The sequence below is a fragment of the Neophocaena asiaeorientalis genome, unplaced genomic scaffold (genome assembly GCF_003031525.2).
Source record: "Neophocaena asiaeorientalis asiaeorientalis breed wild unplaced genomic scaffold, Neophocaena_asiaeorientalis_V1.1 scaffold14, whole genome shotgun sequence".
Lineage (NCBI taxonomy): Eukaryota > Metazoa > Chordata > Mammalia > Artiodactyla > Phocoenidae > Neophocaena > Neophocaena asiaeorientalis.
In genome coordinates, this window is record NW_020175192.1 from 1,490,629 (window position 1) to 1,511,285 (window position 20,657).

The window sequence follows — 20,657 nt, forward strand, 5'->3', positions numbered from 1 at the left end:
CTGAGGGTGAGGGCTTGGCATCAGCATACTTTAAAAGCTCCCCCCATAATTCTAAGGTGCAGCCCAGGTTGAAAACGACGGCTCAATGAGTCCACAGTACAGACTTTGTCATCAGGGTTCCTGGGGAAAGTTAAGATGCCACAGTGCTAGTGGGAGAGCGTAGGCAGGGTTGATCAACAATCAGTATGTTGTGCTAAATACAGAAATTAACCAATCAATGAACAATTTTTTAAAAATTACCATTTATTATACAAATAAACTAAATCACAATGTGTGCGTAAATAAAACTACTTAACAAGTGATATAAGTTGTAGTGCAAATTGTTCATCAGTTTTTTATTGAGGTATATTTTACCTATCACAAAATTTATCTCATTCATGTGTACGATTCATCATCTGTTTTTGACTTCTTGGGAATTATTGATATGAGCTTTTCATTGGTAGGGCCGTCACTAGCTACATGATGCTCTCAGTTTGCACTCTTCCAGAGTTTACCCATAAGTTTGATAATGATTAGGTGCCTGGGGATTGTGTTAAATGCTTGAGCTTTCAACTTCCCCCAATGCTCTTTAAGCTTCAACATTTTCTCTCTTGGCTACAATCAGGGAGGTTGGTACTTTCAGGGCCCTGGTTGCACTCCAGGAGCTAGTACTAGAAACGTGTGAGCTAGACGGAGGGGAGGGCAGGAAGGGTGAAAGCACATGAAGATTGGTTAATCGAGAACCAGAACCAGGAGCCTGTGATTGTCTTTTGGCTCCACCACCACGAAGCACCTGAGGCTATGCCCAGCTGGGTCAGGACAGTCATAACAGACAGTAAAGCAGTGCCTGGGTGGAGCCCAGTCATAAATAAGACAGAGGCACAAGGCACTGGAGTGATCGGTTCAAGATGGCAGAGTAGAAAGATGTGCGCTCACTCCCTCCTGCGAGAGCACCAGAATCACAACTAACTGGTGAACAATCATCGACAGGAAGACACTAGAACTCACCAAAAAAGATACTCCACGTCCAAAAACAAAGGAGAAGGCGCAATGAGATGGTAGGAGGGGCGCAATCACAGCAAAATCAAATCCCATAACCGCTGGGTGGGTGACCCACAAACTGGAGCACACTTAGACCACAGAAGTCCACACACTGGAGTGAAGGTTCTGAGCCGCACGTCAGACTTCCAAACCTGGGCGTCCAGCAACAGGAGGAGGAATTCCTAGAGAGTCAGAATTTGAAGGCTAGCGGGATTTGACTAGAGGACTTTGACAGGACTGGGGGAAACAGAGACTCCACTCGTGGAGGGCACACACAAAGTAGTGTGTGCATCAAGACCCAGGGGAAGGAGCAGTGGCCCTACAGGAGACTGAACCAGACCTACATGCTGGTGTTGGAGGGTCTCCTGCAGAGGCGGGGGGTGGCTGTGTCTCACCGTGAGGACAAGGACACTGGCAGCAGAAGTTGTGGGAAGTACTCCTTGGCGTGAGCCCTCCCAGAGTCTGACATTAGCCCCAGCAAAGACCTGGGTAGCCTCCAGTGCTGGGTCGCCTCAGGCCAAACAACCAACAGCTAGGGAACCCAGCCCCACCCATCACAGTGGATTAAAGTTTTACTGAGCTCTTCCCATCACAGCAACACCCAGCTCTACCCACCACCAGTCCCTCCCATCAGGAAACTTGCACTAGCCTCTTAGATAGCCACATCCACCAGAGGGCAGACAGCAGAAGCAAGAACTACAATCCTACAGCCTGTGGAAAAAACCCCACATTCACAGAAAGATAGACAAGATGAAAAGGAATAGGGCTATGTACCAGATGAAGGAACAAGATAAAACCCCAGAAAAACAACTAAATGAAGTGGAGATAGGCAATCTTCCAGAAAACGAATTCAGAATAATGATAGTGAAGATGGTCCAGGACCTCGGAAAAAGCATGGAGGCAAAGATCGAGAAGATGCAAGAAATGTTTAACAAAGACATAGGAGAATCAAAGAACAAATGAACAGAGATGAACAATACAATAACTGAAATGAAAAATATACTAGAAGGAATCACAAGCAGAATAACTGAGGTAGAAGAACGGATAACTGACCTGGAGGACAGAATGGAGGAATTCACTGCCGTGGAACACAATAAAGAAAAAAGAATGAAAAGAAATGAAGACAGCCTAAGAGACAACTGGGACGACATTAAACGCAGCAACATTCACATTATAGGGGTCCCAGAAGGAGAAGAGAGAGAGAAAGGACCCAAGAAAATATTTGAAGAGATTATAGTTGAAAAATTCCCTAACATGGGAAAGGAAATAGCCACCCAAGTCCAGGAATTGCAGAGAGTCCCAGCCAGGATAAACACAAGGAGAAACACACCGAGACACATAGTAATCAAATTGACAAAAATTAAAGACAAAGAAAAATTATTGAAAGCAATAAGGGAAAATGACAAATAACATACAAGGGAACTCCCATAAGGTTAATAGCTGATTTCTCAGCAGAAACTCTACAAACCAGAAGGGAGTGGCACGATATATTTAAAGTGATGAAAGGAAAGAACCTACAACCAAGATTACTCTACCCAGCAAGGATCTCATTCAGATTCAATGGAGAAATCTAAAGCCTTACAGACAAGCAAAAGCTAAGGGAATTCAGCACCACCAAACCAGCTCTACAACAAATGCTAAAGCAAATGGTAATAAGAACATACATATAGATAATTACCTTAAACATGAATGAATTAAATGCTCCAACCAAAATACACAGGCTCGCTGAATGGCTAAAAAAACAAGACCCATATATATGCTGTCTACAGGAGACTCACTTCTGACCTAGGGACACATACAGGCTGAAAGTGAGGGAATGGAAAAAGCTATTCCATGCAAATGGAAATCAAAAGAAAACTGGAATAGCAATACTCATATCAGATAAAATAGACTTTAAGGAATGTTACAAGAGACAAGGAAGGACACTACATAATGATCAAGGGATCAATCCAAGAAGAAGATAGAACAATTATAAATATATATGCACCCAACAAAGGAGGACCTCAATACATAAGGCAACCGCTAACAGCAATAAAAGAGGAAATTGACAGTAACACAATAATAGTGGGGGACTGTAGCACCTCACACCAACGGGCAAATCATCCAGACAGAAAATTAATAAGGAAACACAAGCTTTAAATGACACAATACACCACATAGATTTAATTGATATTTATAGGGCATTCCATCCAAAAACAGGAGATTACACTTTCTTCTCAAGTGCACATAGAACATTCTCCAGGACAGATCACTTCTTGGGTCACAAACCAAGCTTGGTAAATTTAAGAAAATTGAAATCATATCAAGCATCTTTTCCGACCACAACGCTATTGGAAAAAAAGGTAAAGAACACAAAAACAAGGAGGCTAAACAGTATGTTACAAAATAACCAAATGATCACTGAAGAACTCAAAGAGGAAATCAAAAAATACCTAGAGACAAATTACAAAGAAAACACAACGATCCAAAACCTATGGGATGCAGCAAAAGCAGTTCTAACGGGGAAGTTTATAGCTATACAAGCCTACCTCAAGAAACATGAAAAATCTCAAATAAACAATCTCATGTTACACCTAAAGGAACCAGAGAAAGAAGACCAGACAAAACCCAAAGTCAGTAGAAGAAAAGAAATCATAAAGATCAGAGCAGAAATAAATGAAATAGAAACAAAGAAAACAATAGCAAAGATCAGTAAAACTAAAAGCTGCTTCTTTGAGAAAATAAATAAAATTGATAAACCTTTAGCCAGACTCATCAAAAAAAGAGGGAGAGGACTCAAATCAATAAAATTAGAAATGAAAAAGGAGAAGTTACAACAGACAATGCAGAAATACAAAGCATCCTAAGAGACTAATACAAGCAGCTCCATGCCAATAAAATGGACAACCTGGAAGAAATGGACAGACTCTTAGAAAGGTATAACCTTCCAAGAGTGAACCAGGAAGAAACAGAAAATATGAACAGACCAATAACAAATAATGAAATTGAAACTGTGATTAAAAATCTTTCAACAAACAAAGCCCAGGACCAGATGGCTTCACAGGTGAATTCTATCGAACATTTAGAGAAGAGCTAACACCCATCCTTCTCAAACTCTTCCAAAAAATTGCAGAGGGAGGAACACTCCCAAACTCATTCTATGAGGCCACCATCACCCTGATACCAAAACCAGACAAAGATACTACAAAAAAAGAAAATCACAGACCAATATCACTGATGAATATAGATGTAAATATCCTCAACAAAATACTAGCAAACATAATCCAACAACACATTAAAAGGATCATACACCATGATCAAGTGGGATTTATCCCAGGGATGCAAGGATTCTTCAATATATGCAAATCAATCAATGTGATACACCATAAAACAAATTGAAGAAGGAAAACATATAATCATCTCAATAGATGCAGAAAAAGCTCCTGACAAAATTCAACACCAGTTTATGATAAAAACTCTCCAGAAAGTGGGCATAGAGGGAACCTACCTTAACATAATAAAGATTATATACGACAAACCCACAGCAAAAATCATTCTCAATGGTGAAAAACTGAAAGCATTTCCTGTAAGATCTGGAAAAAGACAAGGATGTCCACTGTTGCCACTATTATTCAACATAGTTTTGGAAGTCCTAGCCATGGCAATCAGAGAAGAAAAAGAAGTAAAAGGAATCCAAATTGGAAAAGAAGTAGTAAAACTCACACTGTTTGCAGATGACATGATACTATACATAGAGAATCCTAAAGATGCTACCAGAAAACTACTAGAGCTAATCAATGAATTTAGTAAAGCTGCAGGATACAAAATTAATGCACAGAAATCTCCTGTATTCCTATACACTAACATTGAAAGATCAGAAAGAGAAATTAAGGAAACAATCCCATTCATCACTGCAACAAAAAGAATAAAATACCTAGGAAAACCTACCTTAGGAGGTAAAAGACCTGTACTCAGAAAACTATAAGATACTGATTAAAGATATCAAAGATGACACAACAGTTGGATAGATATACCATGTTCTTGGATTGGAAGAATCAATATTGTGAAAATGACTATACTACCCAAAGCAATCACAGATTCAATGCAATCCCCATCAAATTACCAGTGGTATTTTTTAAAGAACTAGAACAAAAAAATCTTAAAATTTGTATGGAGACACAAATGACCCCAAATAGCCAAAGCAGTCTTGAGTGAAAAAAACGGAGCTGGAGGAATCAGACCCCTGACTTCAGACTGTACTACAAAGCTACAGTAATCAAGACAGCATGGTACTAGCACAAAAACAGAAATATAGATCAATGGAACAGGATAGAAAGCCCAGAGATAAACCCATGCACCTATGGTCAACTAATCTATGACAAAGGAGGCAAGGATATACAATGGAGAAAAGACAGTCTCTTCAATAAGTGGTGCTAGGAAAACTGGACAGCTACATGTAAAAGAATGAAATTAGAACACTCCCTAACACCATACACAAAAATAAACTCAAAATGGATTAGAGACCTAAATGTAAGACCAGACACTCTAAAACTCTTAGAGGAAAACATAGGAAGAACACTCTGACAAAAATTACAATAAGATTTTTTTTGATCCCCTCCTAGAGTAATGGAAATAAAAACAAAAATAAACAAATGGGACCTAATGAAACTTAAAAGATTTGCAAAGTAAAGGAAACTACAAACAAGATGAAAAGACAACCCTCAGAATGGTAGAAAATATTTGCAAATGAATCAACGGACAAAGGATTAATCTCCAAAATATATAATCAGCTCATGGAGCTCAATATTAAAAACACAAACAACCCAATCCAAAAATTTAGGCAGAAGACCTAAATAAACATTTCCCCAAAGAAGACATACAGATGGCCAAGAGGCACATGAAAAGCTGCTCAACATCACTAATTATTAGAGAAATGCAAATCAAAACTACTATGTGAGGACTTCCGGAAAGATGGCGGAAGACTAAAACGCGGAGATGACCTTCGTCCCCACAGATAGACCAGAAATACATCTACACGTGGAACAACTCCTGCAGAACACCTACTGAACGCTGGCAGAAGACCTCAGACCTCCCAAAAGGCAAGAAACCCCCCACGTACTTGGGTAGGGAAAAAGAAAGAAGAATAAACAGAGACAAAAGGATAGGGTCAGGACCTGCACGTGTGGGAGGGAGCTGTGAAGGAGGAAAAGTTACCACACACTAAGAAGCCCCTTCGCGGGCGGAGACTGCGGGTGGCGGGAGGCGGGAAGCTTCGGAGCCACGGAGGAGAGCACAGCAACAGGGGTGCGGAGGGCAAAGCGGGGACATTCCCGCACAGAGGATCTGTGCCAACCGGCACTCACCAGCCCGAAAAGCTTGTCTGCTCACCCGCCGGGGCGGGCGGGGCTGGGAGTTGAGGCTCGGGCTTCGGTCGGAGCGCAGGGAGAGGACTGGGGTTGGCGGCGTGAACACAGCCTGCAGGGGGTTAGTGAGCCACGGCTGGCCGGGAGGGAGTCCAGGGAAAAGGCTGAACCTGCCAAAGAGGCAAGAGACTCTTTCTTCCCTCTTTCTTTCCTGGTGCGCGAGGAGAGGGGATTAAGACTGCTGCTTAAAGGAGCTCCAGAGACGGGTGCGAGCCACGGCTAAAAGCGCGGACCCCAGAGACGGGCATAAGACACTAAGGCTGCTGCTGCTGCCGCCACCAAAAAGCCTGTGTGTGAGCACAGGTCACTCTCCACACCTCCCTACCGGGGAGGCTGTGCAGCCCGCCACTGCCAGGGTCCCGTGATCCAGGGACAACTCCCCCGGGGAGAACGCACGGCACGCCTCAGGCTGGTGCAAAGTCACGCTGGCCTCTGCCGCCGCAGGCTCGACCCGCACTCTGTGCCCCTCTCTCCCCCCGGCCTGAGTGAGCCAGAGCCCCCGAATCAGCGGCTCCTTTAACCCCGTCCTGTCTGAGCAAAGAAGAGACGCCCTCCAGTGACCTACACGCAGAGGCGGGGCCAAATCCAAAGCTGAGCCCCTGAGAGCTGATGAATGGACAAAGAAGATGTGGTACATATATACAATGGAATATTACTCAGCCATAAAAAGGAATGAAATTGGGTCATTTGTAGAGATGTGGATGGATCTAGAGCCTGTCATACAGAGTGAAGTAAGTCAGAAAGAGAAAAACAAATACCGCGTATTAACGCATATATGTGGATCCTAGAAAAATGGTACAGATGAACCAGCTTGCAAGGCAGAAATAGAGACACAGATGTAGAGAACAAACGTATGGACACCAAGGGGGGAAAGCAGCAGGGGGCGGGAGGTGGTGGTGGGATGAATTGGGAGATTGGGATTGACATGTATACACTAATATGCATCAAATGGATAACTAATAAGAACCTGCTGTTTAAAAAATAAGTAAAATAAAATTCAAACCAACAAACCACCATCTCATTGAGATTGACTGGGATTGTAATAAAGCTGTAGATCTATGTTTGGGTAACTGACAACTCTACTATATTAAATCTTCCAATCCATGAACACGGCATATCTCTGTTTATTTAGCTTTTTATTGTCTCTTATGAGGTTTTATATCTTCTAGGTATGCTGTTAAAATTGATTTTTATATCTAGCCGCTTTCCTAATTTCTATTAATTTTTCTTGGCTGTGTTGGGTCTTCGTTGCTGTGTGCGGGCTTTCTTTAGTTGCAGCGAGCACGGGCTACTCTTCATTGCGGTGCGTGGGCTTCTCATTGTGGCGGCTTCTCTTGTTGCAGAGCACAGGCTCTAGGTGCGCGGGCTTCAGTAGTTGCAGCACGTGGGCTCAGTAGTTGCGGTGAGTGGGGTCTAGGGCACACAGGCTTCAGTAGTTGTGGTGCATGGGCTTAGGTGCACCTCAGCGTGTGGGATCTTCCTGGACGAGGGATCGATCCCGTGTCCCCTGCACTGGCAGGTGGATCCTTAACCACTGCGCCACCTGGGAAGTCCTAACTTCTATTAATTCTAATACTTTAGCTGTAATGATTTAAGAGAGTGTGATATTGGCACAGAAATAGACAAAGCAAGTAACAGAACACAGTGGAGAACTCACAAACATATCTATGAATATATATGGATGCTTGAGACTTGAGAAAACCTTCACTGAAGAGAAGTGAGAAAAATCTAGTGTTCTGAATAATGGTGCTGGGACAATTAGGCATCAATACCGGAAAAAAATTTTAAAAAAAGAACAAAATTGCATCCTTACCTCACACTATGTACTGAAATATGAGATGCAAAAGATAAATATCTTAGATGATAATATAGGAGGAAATCTCCAGCCTTTAGAGTTAGAAAAAATTTCTTGAACAACACAGAAAATAAGTAATACAAGAAAAAATGATAAATCTGATTATGTTAAAATTAAGAACTTTCTATTCGTCAGAATACACCAAGAGTTGAAGGCAAACCACAGAGGGCTTAAATCCAAAATATGTACTAGATTCCTAGAAATAAAAATACAGATAACCTAAAATAGAAGATTGGTTGGAACATATTCTGCACAAAGGAAGAAACCCAAATGGCAGATAAATACATGACAAAGTGACCAATCTCAGTAATCAGGAAAATGCAAATTAAAGACATTTTTATATACCACCACCCACCCATTACATTGGCAAAAATGAAAAAGCTTGACAGTTCGAAATGACTACTCTGCTTTGGGAAGAGTTTGGCATTATGTAGGAAAGTTGAAGATACCTATCCTAATGACGCAGTAATTCTATTCTTAGGTACGTCCCCAAAGAAACGCATACTCTGATGCATCAGAATATATGAACAAAAAAAAAAAAAAAAGAATATACGAACAATGTTGGCAACATTGTCTGGAATAGCCACAAACTGGAAACAACCAAAATACTCGTCAAGGGTACAATGTATATTGTCATATAATGGAATTCTATGCAAAAATGAAATAAATTAACTGGAGCTCACATGATAATAAGGATGACTGTATAAACAAAATGCTGCGCAAAGGAAGCCAGACTACATAATTCTATTTACACAAAGTTTAGGAACAGGCAACGTCATACCATGTTGTTTTTACTTAATGGTAAAACCCTAAACAAAAAATGGAATCATTACCATAGCAGTCAGGCTAGTGGTTACCTCTGGGGAAGGAGGAGCTTGAGAAGGGAAATGTGTGGAGATTCTCAGGCACTTGCAATGTTTAATCCTGCCGGGATGTGATTACGTTGTTGTTCACTATATGATAACTTGTAAGACTACATGTTCATACTATGTACTTTCCTGTTTTTGTATTATATTTTACAATAAAAAATATTTTAAGGTGGAAAACAGAATTGGAGTAAAATGGTGAAAAACACAAGACTAAAACCAAAAGCCCAAAGGAAAAAATAATTACATTTGACCCTTGAACAACCCAAGGGGTGGGGTGCCGACTCCTGTGCAGTAGAAAACCCGCATATAATCTTAGAGTCAACTCTCGGCATCCCCGGTTCTGCATCTGTGGGTTCAGCCAACCACAGATCCTGGTTTCCTGAGATGGAATCTACTCCTGGTGAAGATGCTGTGATGATCGGCGAAATGACAACAAAGAATTCAGAATATGACATCAAATGAGTTCATAAAGCAGCAGCAGGGTTTGAGAGGAATGACTCCAATTTTGACAGACTTTCTACTGTGGGTAAAAATCCTATCAAGCAGCAATGCATGCTACAGAGAAATTGTTCACGAAAGGAAGAGTCAAGGGATGTGGCAAACTTCACTGTTGTTTTAAGAAATTGCCACCGACACCCCAACTTCAGTAACCACCACCCAGATCAGTCAGCAGCCATCAACATCCAGGCAAGACCCTCTACCAGCAAAAAGGTTATGACTCGCTGAAGGCTCAGATAATGGTTAGTCCTAAAACTGAGTATCCTAGTCCCACTTATAGATTTCTGTTCTGCAAAAAAATAGCATTGACATGAAAATGATGCCAAGCCCACTGTATGGAAAAGTGAAACAAGAATGACAGAGATGTGTATACACAGGCATGGAAGGACATGTATATAGGGCTATATAATTTGACAGGGTTATAAATAAATTTGGGATTATATAAATAGAATTTTATATTCATTAGATTTTTTTGATATTAAAAGTCTATTAATTAAAAATTACAAATTTAATATACTGTCATACTCAAAGTGTCTAAAACTTATGTGCCTTTTTTTCACTCAACAATTATTTCTGCGATCTGTCTCTGTTATAACAGATCTAGACCCTCTTATTGGTTATATAGCATACAATTGTATGACAATGACACATTTATCTATTCTCCGAAACATGAATATATAGCTGGTTTCCAATGTTTTGTTCTTCCAAAAAATGCTGTGAATTGTGATAGCTATCACACACAGTGCTTACTATGAGTCAGCCACTGTTCTCTTATTTCACGTGTATAACCCTCTCACCCTATAAAGTGGTTACTACTATCATCCTCATTTTACACAGGAGGAGACAGAGACAATGAGAGGTTAAATAACTTGTCCAAGGTTACAGAGTCAGTAAAGTGGTGCAGTTAGAATCTGAACCAGGTGGTCTGGCTCTGAAGTGTGTGCTCTCAGCCTTCTAGTACATGTCTTCTGATGCCATAAGCCAGAGTGAACCCAGAATGTATCATGAGAAGCAGCAAAACGATGGGATGTCATGTCAGATTACAAGGCTGTGACTTCCAACATGTTTCCCCCCTCCCCCCACCTTTATGTCTCTCAGAGTCCCCACTCTGAGGGAAGCAAACTGCCATGTTGTGAGCTGTGCTATAGAGAGGTCCACATGGCAAGGGACTGATGTCTCTGGCCACCAGTAAGGACCTGAAGCCTTCTAACAGCTATGTGAGTAAACTTGGAAGTATATCCTCCCCCAGTGCAGCTTCAAGATAACTACAGCCCTGGCAGGCACCTGGACTGCAGCCTTGTGAGAGACCTTAGCCAGAAGCACCAGCTAGGCTGCACCTGCGTTCTTAAACAAAAGAAACTGTTTTTCTATGCAGCCAACTTTGGGTTAATTGTTATGTAGCTATAGACAACTAATATAGAAAAAATATAAGGTAAAGGAAAGTGGAACAACCTTTTAAACAACTGAAAGAAAACACCCAGTGAAAATTTCTTTCAAAAATGGTGGCAAAGTAGACATTTTCAGATATATAAAAGTTGAAAGAATTCATCATCAGTAGATTTTCAGTACAAGAAATACTGAAGGGCATCCGGAAGGAAATTATACAAAATAGAATTCTGGATCTACACAAAAGAAAAAAGGCACCATAAATGATAACTGTAATGGAAAATACAAAAGGCCATTTTTTTCGTATTATACAATTCTCTTTAAAAGATAATTCACTGCTTAAAGTAAAAACAAGAATGTATTGTGGGCTTATAGCAAATGTAGAATTAAAGTGTACTAGCATAAAGTCTAGAAGGATGAAATGGAAGTACACTACTGAAGGTTCTTATGCTATTATACTTGAAGGAGTATAATATCACTTGAAATTAAAGTGTGATAAATTAAAGAAGTATACTATAAACCCTAAAGCAACAACTAACATTATAAGAAATAAGTCAACAAAGGAGATAAAATGGAATCATAAAAAATACCCAACTGTTCCAAAAGAAGGCAGAAAATAAAAGGAATGAAGAATAGAGAGGACCAATAGAAAATAAATAGCAAGAAGGTAAATTTTAAACCCAATCAGATCAATAATTATACTAAATGTAAATGGCTTAAAGACAGAATTAAAAGGCAGAGATTGTCAGGTTGGATAAAAAGGAAGACCCAATATGTGCTCCCTACAAGAAATCCACTTTAAAGACACAAGTAAGTTAAAAATAAGAAGATGAAAGAAAAAGTACAAAGATGTAAAAAGACATATTAACATTAATTAAGAGAAAGGTGAAGTGTCTATAACAATAACAAAGTAGATTTTAGATTAGAGAAAATTAGCAGAGATAAAGAGGATCATTTCATGACAAAAGGTGAATCAATTCATCAAAAAGACATATTGAGTATAAAAATTTATGCACCTAATAATAGTTTCAAAATGGATAAGGCAAAAACTACAAGCAGAAATAGACAAGTCCATAATTATAGTCAGATTTCAACATCTTTCTCTCAATAACTGATAGGAAAAGTAGATAGAAAAATCAGTAATGCTCTAGAAGACTTAAAGTGCACTCTCAACTAACTTCATCTAATCAACATTTATAGAACACTCCAGCTAACATCGGTGGAATTCTTGAAAGTTCTTTTCAAGTGCACACAAAACATTTACCAAGATAGACATTATCCTAGGCCATAAAACAAATCTCAATAAATTCAAAAGGATTCCTGCCATACAAAATATGTTCTCTAACTATGATGGAATTAAATTAGAAATCATTAACAGAAAAATCCTTGGAAAATCCTCAAATCTTAAAAAGTAAATAACACACTTTTAAATAACCCATGAGTCAAAGATGAAGTGAAAATGAAAATCAGAAAGTATTCTGAACTGGATGAGAAGAGAAACATAGCATATAAAAATCTGTACAATGCAGCTAAGGTAGCAATGAGAAGGAAATGTTTAGCACTAAAGGCCTATAGTAGAAAATAAGAAAGGTTTTAAACTAATAACCTCAGTTTTTACCTTGAGAAACTAGAAAAAGAGCAAATGAAAACTAAAGTAATTTGAAGAAAGGAAATAATAAAGATCAGAATGGATACAATTGAAATAGAAATCAAAACAAACAAACAAAAAAAGAGAAAATTAAGTAAACCAAAAGATAGTTCAAATGTATCTCTATGTGCTAGCATGAAACTGGAAATTAAAATTAAAAAAATACCATTTACAACAGCATCAAAAATAAAGAAATACTTAGGATAAATCTGACAATAGATATGAAAAACATGTACACTGAAAACTATAAAACACTGATGAGAGAAATTAAAGAAAACCTAAATAAATGGATGCAAAACTCAGTATTAAGTTATTAATTCTCTCAGTTGATCTATAGATTTAATGCAATCCCAGTCAAAATCCCAGCAGGTTTTGTTTTGTAGAAACTGATGAGCTGCTTCTAAAATTCATATGGTAGGTAATGCAAAGGATCTAAACAGTTAAAACAACTTTGAAATAGAAAAAAGATGGAGGGTTTACATTACGTGGCTTCAACACTTCTTTAAAGCTGCAATAATCAAGATGGGGTATTACTGGTGTCAAGATACAGATCAGTGTAACAGCCGACATCCAGAAATAAGACTCATAAAGAGAACTGATTTTCAACGAAGTTGTAAAATGCATTTCAGTGGAGAAAAGATAATTTCAACAAATGGTGCTGGATCATTCTATATGCCTACCCCAATAAACAAAAAAAACCCTACAATCCATACCTTGCACTGCACCATATACAAAAATTAAGCCAAAATCGGTAATAAGCATAAATGTATTGAACAGTATCTAAACCTACCATGGGACCCAGCCATTCCACTCCAGGTGTTCACCCAAGCACATGCCCATACAAAGCTTCATTTGTGACAGCCCCAAACTGGAAGCACTCAAATGCTAATGAGGGCTTCCCTGGTGGCGCACTGGTTGAGAGTCCGCCTGCCGATGCAGGGGACATGGGTTCGTGCCCCGGTCCGGGAAGATCCCACATGCCGTGGGAGCGGCTGGGCCCGTGAGCCATGAGCCGCTGAGCCTGCGCGTCCGGAGCCTGTGCTCCGCAACGGGAGAGGCCACAACAGTGAGAGGCCCGCATACCGCAAAAAAAAAAAAAAAAAAAAAAAATGCTAATGAGCAGGCAAATGAATAAACAAACCGTGGCATATCCACACAGTGAAATACCACTCAGCAATAAAAAGGAATGAACTATGGATACACATAATATGGATAAACCTTAAATAATGCTGAGTAAAAGTAGCCAGACAAAAATGAGTACATACTGCAGGATTCCATTTACACAAAATTGTACACTAACTACACAAAGTAGTCTACAGTGTCAGAAAGCAGATGTGGTTGTCCAGGGATACGGGTGGGCGTAGGGGAACTGGGAGGGCCTGGGGCAATTACCAGGGGGCCTGAGAGAACTTTCTGGGGTGATGGATATGCACATTATTTTGATCGCCGTGATGGGTTCATCACGAGTATATACATCTCAAAAATTATTAAACTGCATGCTTAAAAGTATGCAGTTTAGGCCCTCCCTGGTGGTGCAGTGGTTAAGAATCTGCCGGCCAATGCAGGGGACACATGTTCAAGCCCTGGTCTGGGAAGATCCCACATGCCGCAGAGCAACTAAGCCCATGTGCCACAACTACTGAAGCCCGTGTGCTTAGAGCCTGTGCTCTGCACCAAGAGAAGCCACCGCAATGAGAAGCCCACGTACCACAATGAAGAGTAGACCCTGCTCGCCACAACTAGAAAAGTCCACGTGCAGCAACAAAGACCCAATGCAGCCAAAAATAAATAAACTTTAAAAGGATATGCAGTTTAAAAATTAACAATAAGTCATTAATAAAGACAGGTCGAAGATATGAGAAATAACAGCATGTTTGTATGTTAATAGGAATGATTCAGTAGAGCAGAAAAACCTGAAAATGCCAGACCGGGAAGTGGGGGAAATCTCTGGAAACAAGTCCTTTAGGAGAAGCCATCGTACAAATGGGAGGCTTTGGCTAGGAACACGGAGAGTTCATCTCACTACACAGAGACGCTCATATTTTGGACAATTCCCTTAAAATACAGTCTCAGAAATTAACTGCCAAAGTAGGGAGTAGAAACATTTTGGAGCTCATGTTACAATACAATTAGATACCTGTTAAAAGAAGTGCGTGTTTTTGGGCTTCAAACTTTTCAGCTTTTGTTCACAGTGCAGTTACGTACTTGGTGGTTCCGTACCCCGGTGGGTGTGCCTGGCACAGGGATTAGAAGACGGGGAAATATCCTGATTTCAGGAGTATGATCTACATGGCAGAAGTGTTACTTCTCTCTGAATCCAGACAATGCAGCTGTGGTAAGTGGGTCATTCCTCCACTGGGAGGTGGAGGGTCAGCCCCTTGGATCTGGTCTTACCTGTGACAACCCTGACAAATAAAAGAGAACTGATGCTTTGCAGTTTCCAAGGCTGGGTGCTGACGAGATTTGGAGCTTTCCGCAGGGTTTCTCAGCACTCCTGCTTGGGGGAAGCCAGCTGCATCTAGGAAGTCCCTCTCCCCCGTGACTCCACTGTGTGTGTCCAGCTGGCCACGTCGGGAGGCTGTGTGGGGAGCGGCCTGATCTCTCTTGGGCACTCTGTCCACGCCAGTCTGGGTACCACATGTGAGAACAGTCTTCGGATGACTCTAGTCTCAGCCATCACCTAGCTGGGAGCGAATGAGGGGCCCGACAGAGAGCAGCTGGGGCTGTGCCCAGCCCCGGGAGAGCACATCATCGTTAAACCCACGACACTGTGCAGTAGTCTGCACTGCAGGAATGACCGGAATGGCGCTCGAGGCCGACCAGGGGCTTCCGGCTGGGACACACTCTAGGTGGGAACTTTCCTGTGTTGTGCCCCATTTGATCACACAGCTATTTCAAGGCAGCTGCTTTAATTTTTGTGATTTACCTACCTTCTCATCCCCTTCTCCTTTGCTTCAACATTCAATACCCAGGGCAGACACTCAATAAAGGCTAAACTTAATACGGTTACCTCCATACTAATGAGTGAAGAACACTTATATTTCTCTTTCTGACATTAAACTGTCATATTAAATGCAAATTAAAGTGGGCACTATTTTGGTTACGTGCATACTAGGTTTATTTGTTTTTAAATATTGGTGCTAACTTCACTCTGGAATTATTTTAATGTGAGTATAATTGATTTCTCCACCGCTGCTGCCACTTTACGTGACACTGAAGATGCCATACTTCAATCATGTCTAGGGTGGAGGTGGGGGAAAAGGGTGAATTTTAAGGGTCGACAGGCAGGAAAAGGGGCATCTATGGCTTAAACAGGATGCTTCAACAATAATGCCTTATATTGTGAAAGAATGTAAGTACCTACCATTGGTTCTTGCTGGACAGTCTGTGGTAAGAGGGGAGAAGCCATGTTTACCTTTTATCCCTCAGAACTTTGGACAGTCAGCTTACACACATTGTAAACCAGCCTGAATCAAAACAAAACTTATCCTAGGTACTGGGAAGAAACTCAAAGACTATTCCTGATTTACAGCCAGTCAGTGGCATAATATCTAAATTGACAGGACAGTATGGCAAGCGGATGGATACTATTAGACATTATTAAACATGCATTTGTACGGCCTAAGAGCAGAAAAAATCTAAGCTGAATTTTTATACAAGTCTTTATTTACAACTTGTATGACAACTGTACACTTTCTGCAGCCTTGAAAACATTTTTGTACTTGAATGGGAAAATATAGTTTGACCAAATCTTAACTTTATTCTTCATATACATATACTATATGCATACATATAAACATATACATATAATTAATACCATAACAAGTTGGCAGTCATAAAATTAAAATGAATAAGTGATATCAAAAGGAAATACAATATAAGATTTCAAAAAATTAAAAATCTGTCTTCTGGTGATTTCTTGGACTTTAGGTTTTTGCGATTTTGGTGAAAATTTCTCACAAGTCATTTACCTCAGAAAAACAGTGAGAAAACCCACAAGTCTAACACAGAGTAAATGATTGGTAAACTTGGTAAACAGGTGGAAAACTGCTTGGATGCCATTTATGTACAGTGTTGTTAAAACTGTATTGATTCCATTTGTGAGGTGAGAGAGAAATTTAGAGTTCCACGTGGATTTCTTTTTTGGATTATGACTAAAAATGAAATCATGAAATTACGAATTCAATAGTCAACCAGAAATAAGAACATACCTAGCAATATCCTTTTTGCAAAGGCTAAACTGCAAGGTGGATAACTACAATGTCAAATATCAAACTAACAATTCACAGAACAATCAGTAATACTTAAGACATGAGTATAAGGCTTTAGAGCTGGGATTGTAACCAGTACAACTCCAACTCCAATGTACTAAGGTGTTTTCCAGCTCATCTGAAAAGTTTAAAAAATACTATAGGAAAAAGAAGCCTCTTTCTATCCCCAAATCTTTGATAGAATTTGTTAATCAAAATAAGGCAAATTATTAAATTAGATATGTTTGAATTTTACCATTCATTACACAACCAGAAATTGAGTGTTATAAATGGTGGGGCAATTGTCAAAACATGAAAACTGCAAAACAAGAGTAAACCTGGAAATTATTCTTCTGAGTACAAAGCTTTATGAATTACACATAATCTGTAAACAGCTAGTGACAGCAATGGCATTTCAGTGCATCTGAATTTTAAATAACTAAGGCTATTAAAAAACCAAAAGCTTACTATTAAAAAATTTAAAAGCCCCCAAATGATTGACTGGCATTTGTGTACAGTCATTTCCTGTATTTATACTAGCAGGTTCTTTCTTATTTCAAGCACATTGAAAATCTCCCTTAACTAGTAAAATGAGTCTCTGTAGAACACACATTAAATTAGACCACCATGAAAATAATAAAACAAACTCAAATCACACCATTTACTCATCTGTACTTGAATAACAATAAGAATTTCATTATATTTGCTTGGAATTTGACACTACTGGATCAAGTCTGCTGCTTGATTAAAAAATTTAAAAACGAAGAGGAAAGCATCTGACTTCCTAACGGGATAGTTTTCACTAAGTACCAAGCTGACTCCAAAAAGTTATGATTAGTCTCTTACATTCATTAAAAAATTCAAAGATGCATTTGCGTAGATCCTTTTAGTTATGTTAAGCACTTTAGTAATAGGCCAAGTCAATTAATAAATCTTAAAAAAATGTTTCATTAAGTTGCTGGAATAAAATCTTTGCTTCATACAGGAAACTTAATTTGATTCATAATCTAAGTAATTAAGAGCAAGACACTATGAAGAAAATCAAAGAAACTATTTGGATCTTGATAAACCTTTAAGGTAGAAGATGATCAAATGTGATTTTAGGGGCAGAAACAAAAAAAACTGTTGGCAACTCTCCCTAGACCTATACAGATTTAGAAGTAACAGAATAGGGCTTCCCTGGTGGCGCAGTGGTTGAGAGTCCACCTGCCAATGCAGGGGACACGGGTTCGTGCCCCGTTCTGGGAAGATTCCCACATGCCGCGGAGCGGCTGGGCCCGTGAGCCATGGCCGCTGAGCCTGTGCGAGAAAGATTTAAAGGTAACAAAACAGAGGAATATGATGTTTATCAACTTTTACTTGTAAGTAAGTTAAGCATTCATCAGTTTCTGCTGGATAAATGTTAGAAACTATGTATCATCAATTTTAAAAGACTACTTAAAAAAGGAAAAAACCTGAAGATAGTAAGTTATGATTTATGAAGTTATTTAATAATATCACTTAAAAAGTAAAGTGCTAAGAATCTGTTTAAAAAATACATTGAAAACTAGTTTCCAAGAATGGGGTTTTGATTTTTCCAGGGTCTTTAAAAAGGGCTGGTATTAATTTTTATAAGAAAAATAGCTTTCTTTAACGATGCCGGTAAAATCCAAGAGTATCATAAGTCAACTGAATATCTTTATTTTGTCCTTATTCTCTCTTTGGGCACCACAGCACTGTCAAAAGCATTTTCTGCAAAGATGGAAATGTTCTATATCTGTGCTGTCCAAAATGGTAACACACTTTCCACGGGTGGCTTCTGAGCACTTGAAATGTGGCTGGGGGATTGGGGAACTGAATTCTTCACTTTACTTAATTTAAATTAGCTGTGAACTGGCTAGTGAATTGGACAACGCAGGTCTAGAATCTACTCTTAACTAGATTAACAAGCAGCCAAAGGATGCTAAAGACATTTAGAAGGTGACTTACCCACTTACCATTTCATCCTTGTGTGTGTGAGTGTGTGTGTGTGTGTACAGGTGTGTTTCATTTTTATTTTTTTACTCGGGGAGGATGAAAGTGGTTCTTCCCTCAAAGGTCAGAGTCTAGCCTTCTCTATTTGTGCTTCTCTCTTCTAGGTGACCTGCCCACACCAAGCATACCAGCAGAGCAGAGGGTAACGCAGAAGAAAGCACTACAGAAACTCTTCACACCATAAAAGCATTTCTCTCATCCAGAAACGCAAAATAAAAAACTTTAAGAGAAAGTTCTTATGAGCAAATCTCCCTATTCTTTGGCAGCAATCATCTGTGTCAGTGTTTATGTAACAACAAATATCTCACTCTCTTTTGACTAGGGTTGGAATACAGATATACTCAAGTACAAGCGGAAGAGTCCTGACTCCTCAAAGCATCTCTTAAAAGAATCAGCTGAAAACTCTGCTATATTTGAACTTAAGAAAACAGCCAAGTTCATAAAGCATACGTTATAGTAGAACTCAGACTATTTTTGTAGCATCCTGCCCTTGTTAGTGTCTGCCTTTTCCCATCACCTCACCCCCACCATTTTCCAGATTCTTGGACTTCACAGCTCCTGGAACCTGGCTTTGTTTCTCCTGTGTTTGAGTACATGCAATGTTGAAGAAACTATGAAAGTGAACGACAGTTTGCAGATTTGTATTTTAGGAGACAGGTAAATGGCAGGTAAGAGCATCTTCTGATTAACCAGAAGACTGTTTACTTTGTATTAGTGCAACTTCTGTTTTCAACAAAAAGTTTTAAGTGTGTCTGCATTTGAGAGAACTTGGCTTCATGAGTACTAACTTATGAGTCGTATTAATGTGAAATATAAAATGTAATTCATGCCTAGTAGCCCCAACCCAGCTTCAAAGAGAGTTCTAGACTTAGAACTTCAGATCTGACTTTAAACATTTCAGGAACAGTACATAGCCTATTTATTTGGGCAATCTTTTACATTTTTCTTAGTGAGTGTTCCAAAATAAGGAGAAGAACCCCAGTGGAAAAGATGTAAGTAGGAAATGCCACAGAAAGGTAGAAAGAAAATAATTATCTAATATTAGTAAAGTGCTGTGAATCTTGCAGTAAAGTATAAATAATACATAAGTGACTAGAAGTAGTAAATAATATTAAGACATTCATCTCTAATAGTGACATCTATAAAATAAACACACTATAGATTGTATATACAGTAATCACTGTCCATAGGTTGACAAATACACCGAGAATAAACATGAGTTCCTTTTATAACCTTTACAATATCAATGCTAATCAAATTATTTTCCTTTGTCAATTTAGAGATCTCTAAGGCAACGGTGCCCGCGCGGAAGTCTCCCACACACATTAAAGACTCAGCATGCTTTGGTAATTTTCTTTTTCTCACTTTGAGATTGCTCTTCTCGTGATATTTAATTATTCTTTTAAGCTCTGAGTCAATATAATTTAGGATATTTGATAGCCCCATTGTCCTTAAATTTTGAGGGTATGGACACCTTCTCTGATGATTTCATCTGCAGACCCTAAACATCTAATTCAGAGCCTGGCAGTAATGTATTAGGTATATAAAGGCTCTCCTTGAATATACACACACACACACATAAAGTCTACTCTTGTCTTCATTTTTTTTTTTTTAAAGAAGATGTTGGGGGTAGGAGTTTATTAATTAATTAATTTATTTTTGCTGTGTTGGGTCTTGGTTTGTGTGCGCGGGCTATCTCTAGTTGTGGCAAGAGGG

General features: G+C 39.4%; 1 protein-coding gene across 5 annotated transcripts in view; it reads right to left on the reverse strand.

Moving 5' to 3' along the window:
• HOOK3 (hook microtubule tethering protein 3) overlaps window positions 1-20,657 on the reverse strand; it is a 113,453-nt gene that overhangs the window by 3,506 nt on the left and 89,290 nt on the right. Inside the window, exon 23 of one of the 5 annotated variants that reach the window (XM_024764964.1) lies at window positions 15,766-16,145. The exons of the other annotated variants lie outside the window; for them this stretch is intronic. Within the exon in view, the coding sequence (XP_024620732.1) occupies window positions 16,097-16,145 (49 nt within the window). The 3' untranslated portion in view covers window positions 15,766-16,096. Of the gene's footprint in view, window positions 1-15,765; window positions 16,146-20,657 lie in introns of those variants that run through there. 5 annotated transcript variants of the gene reach the window in all.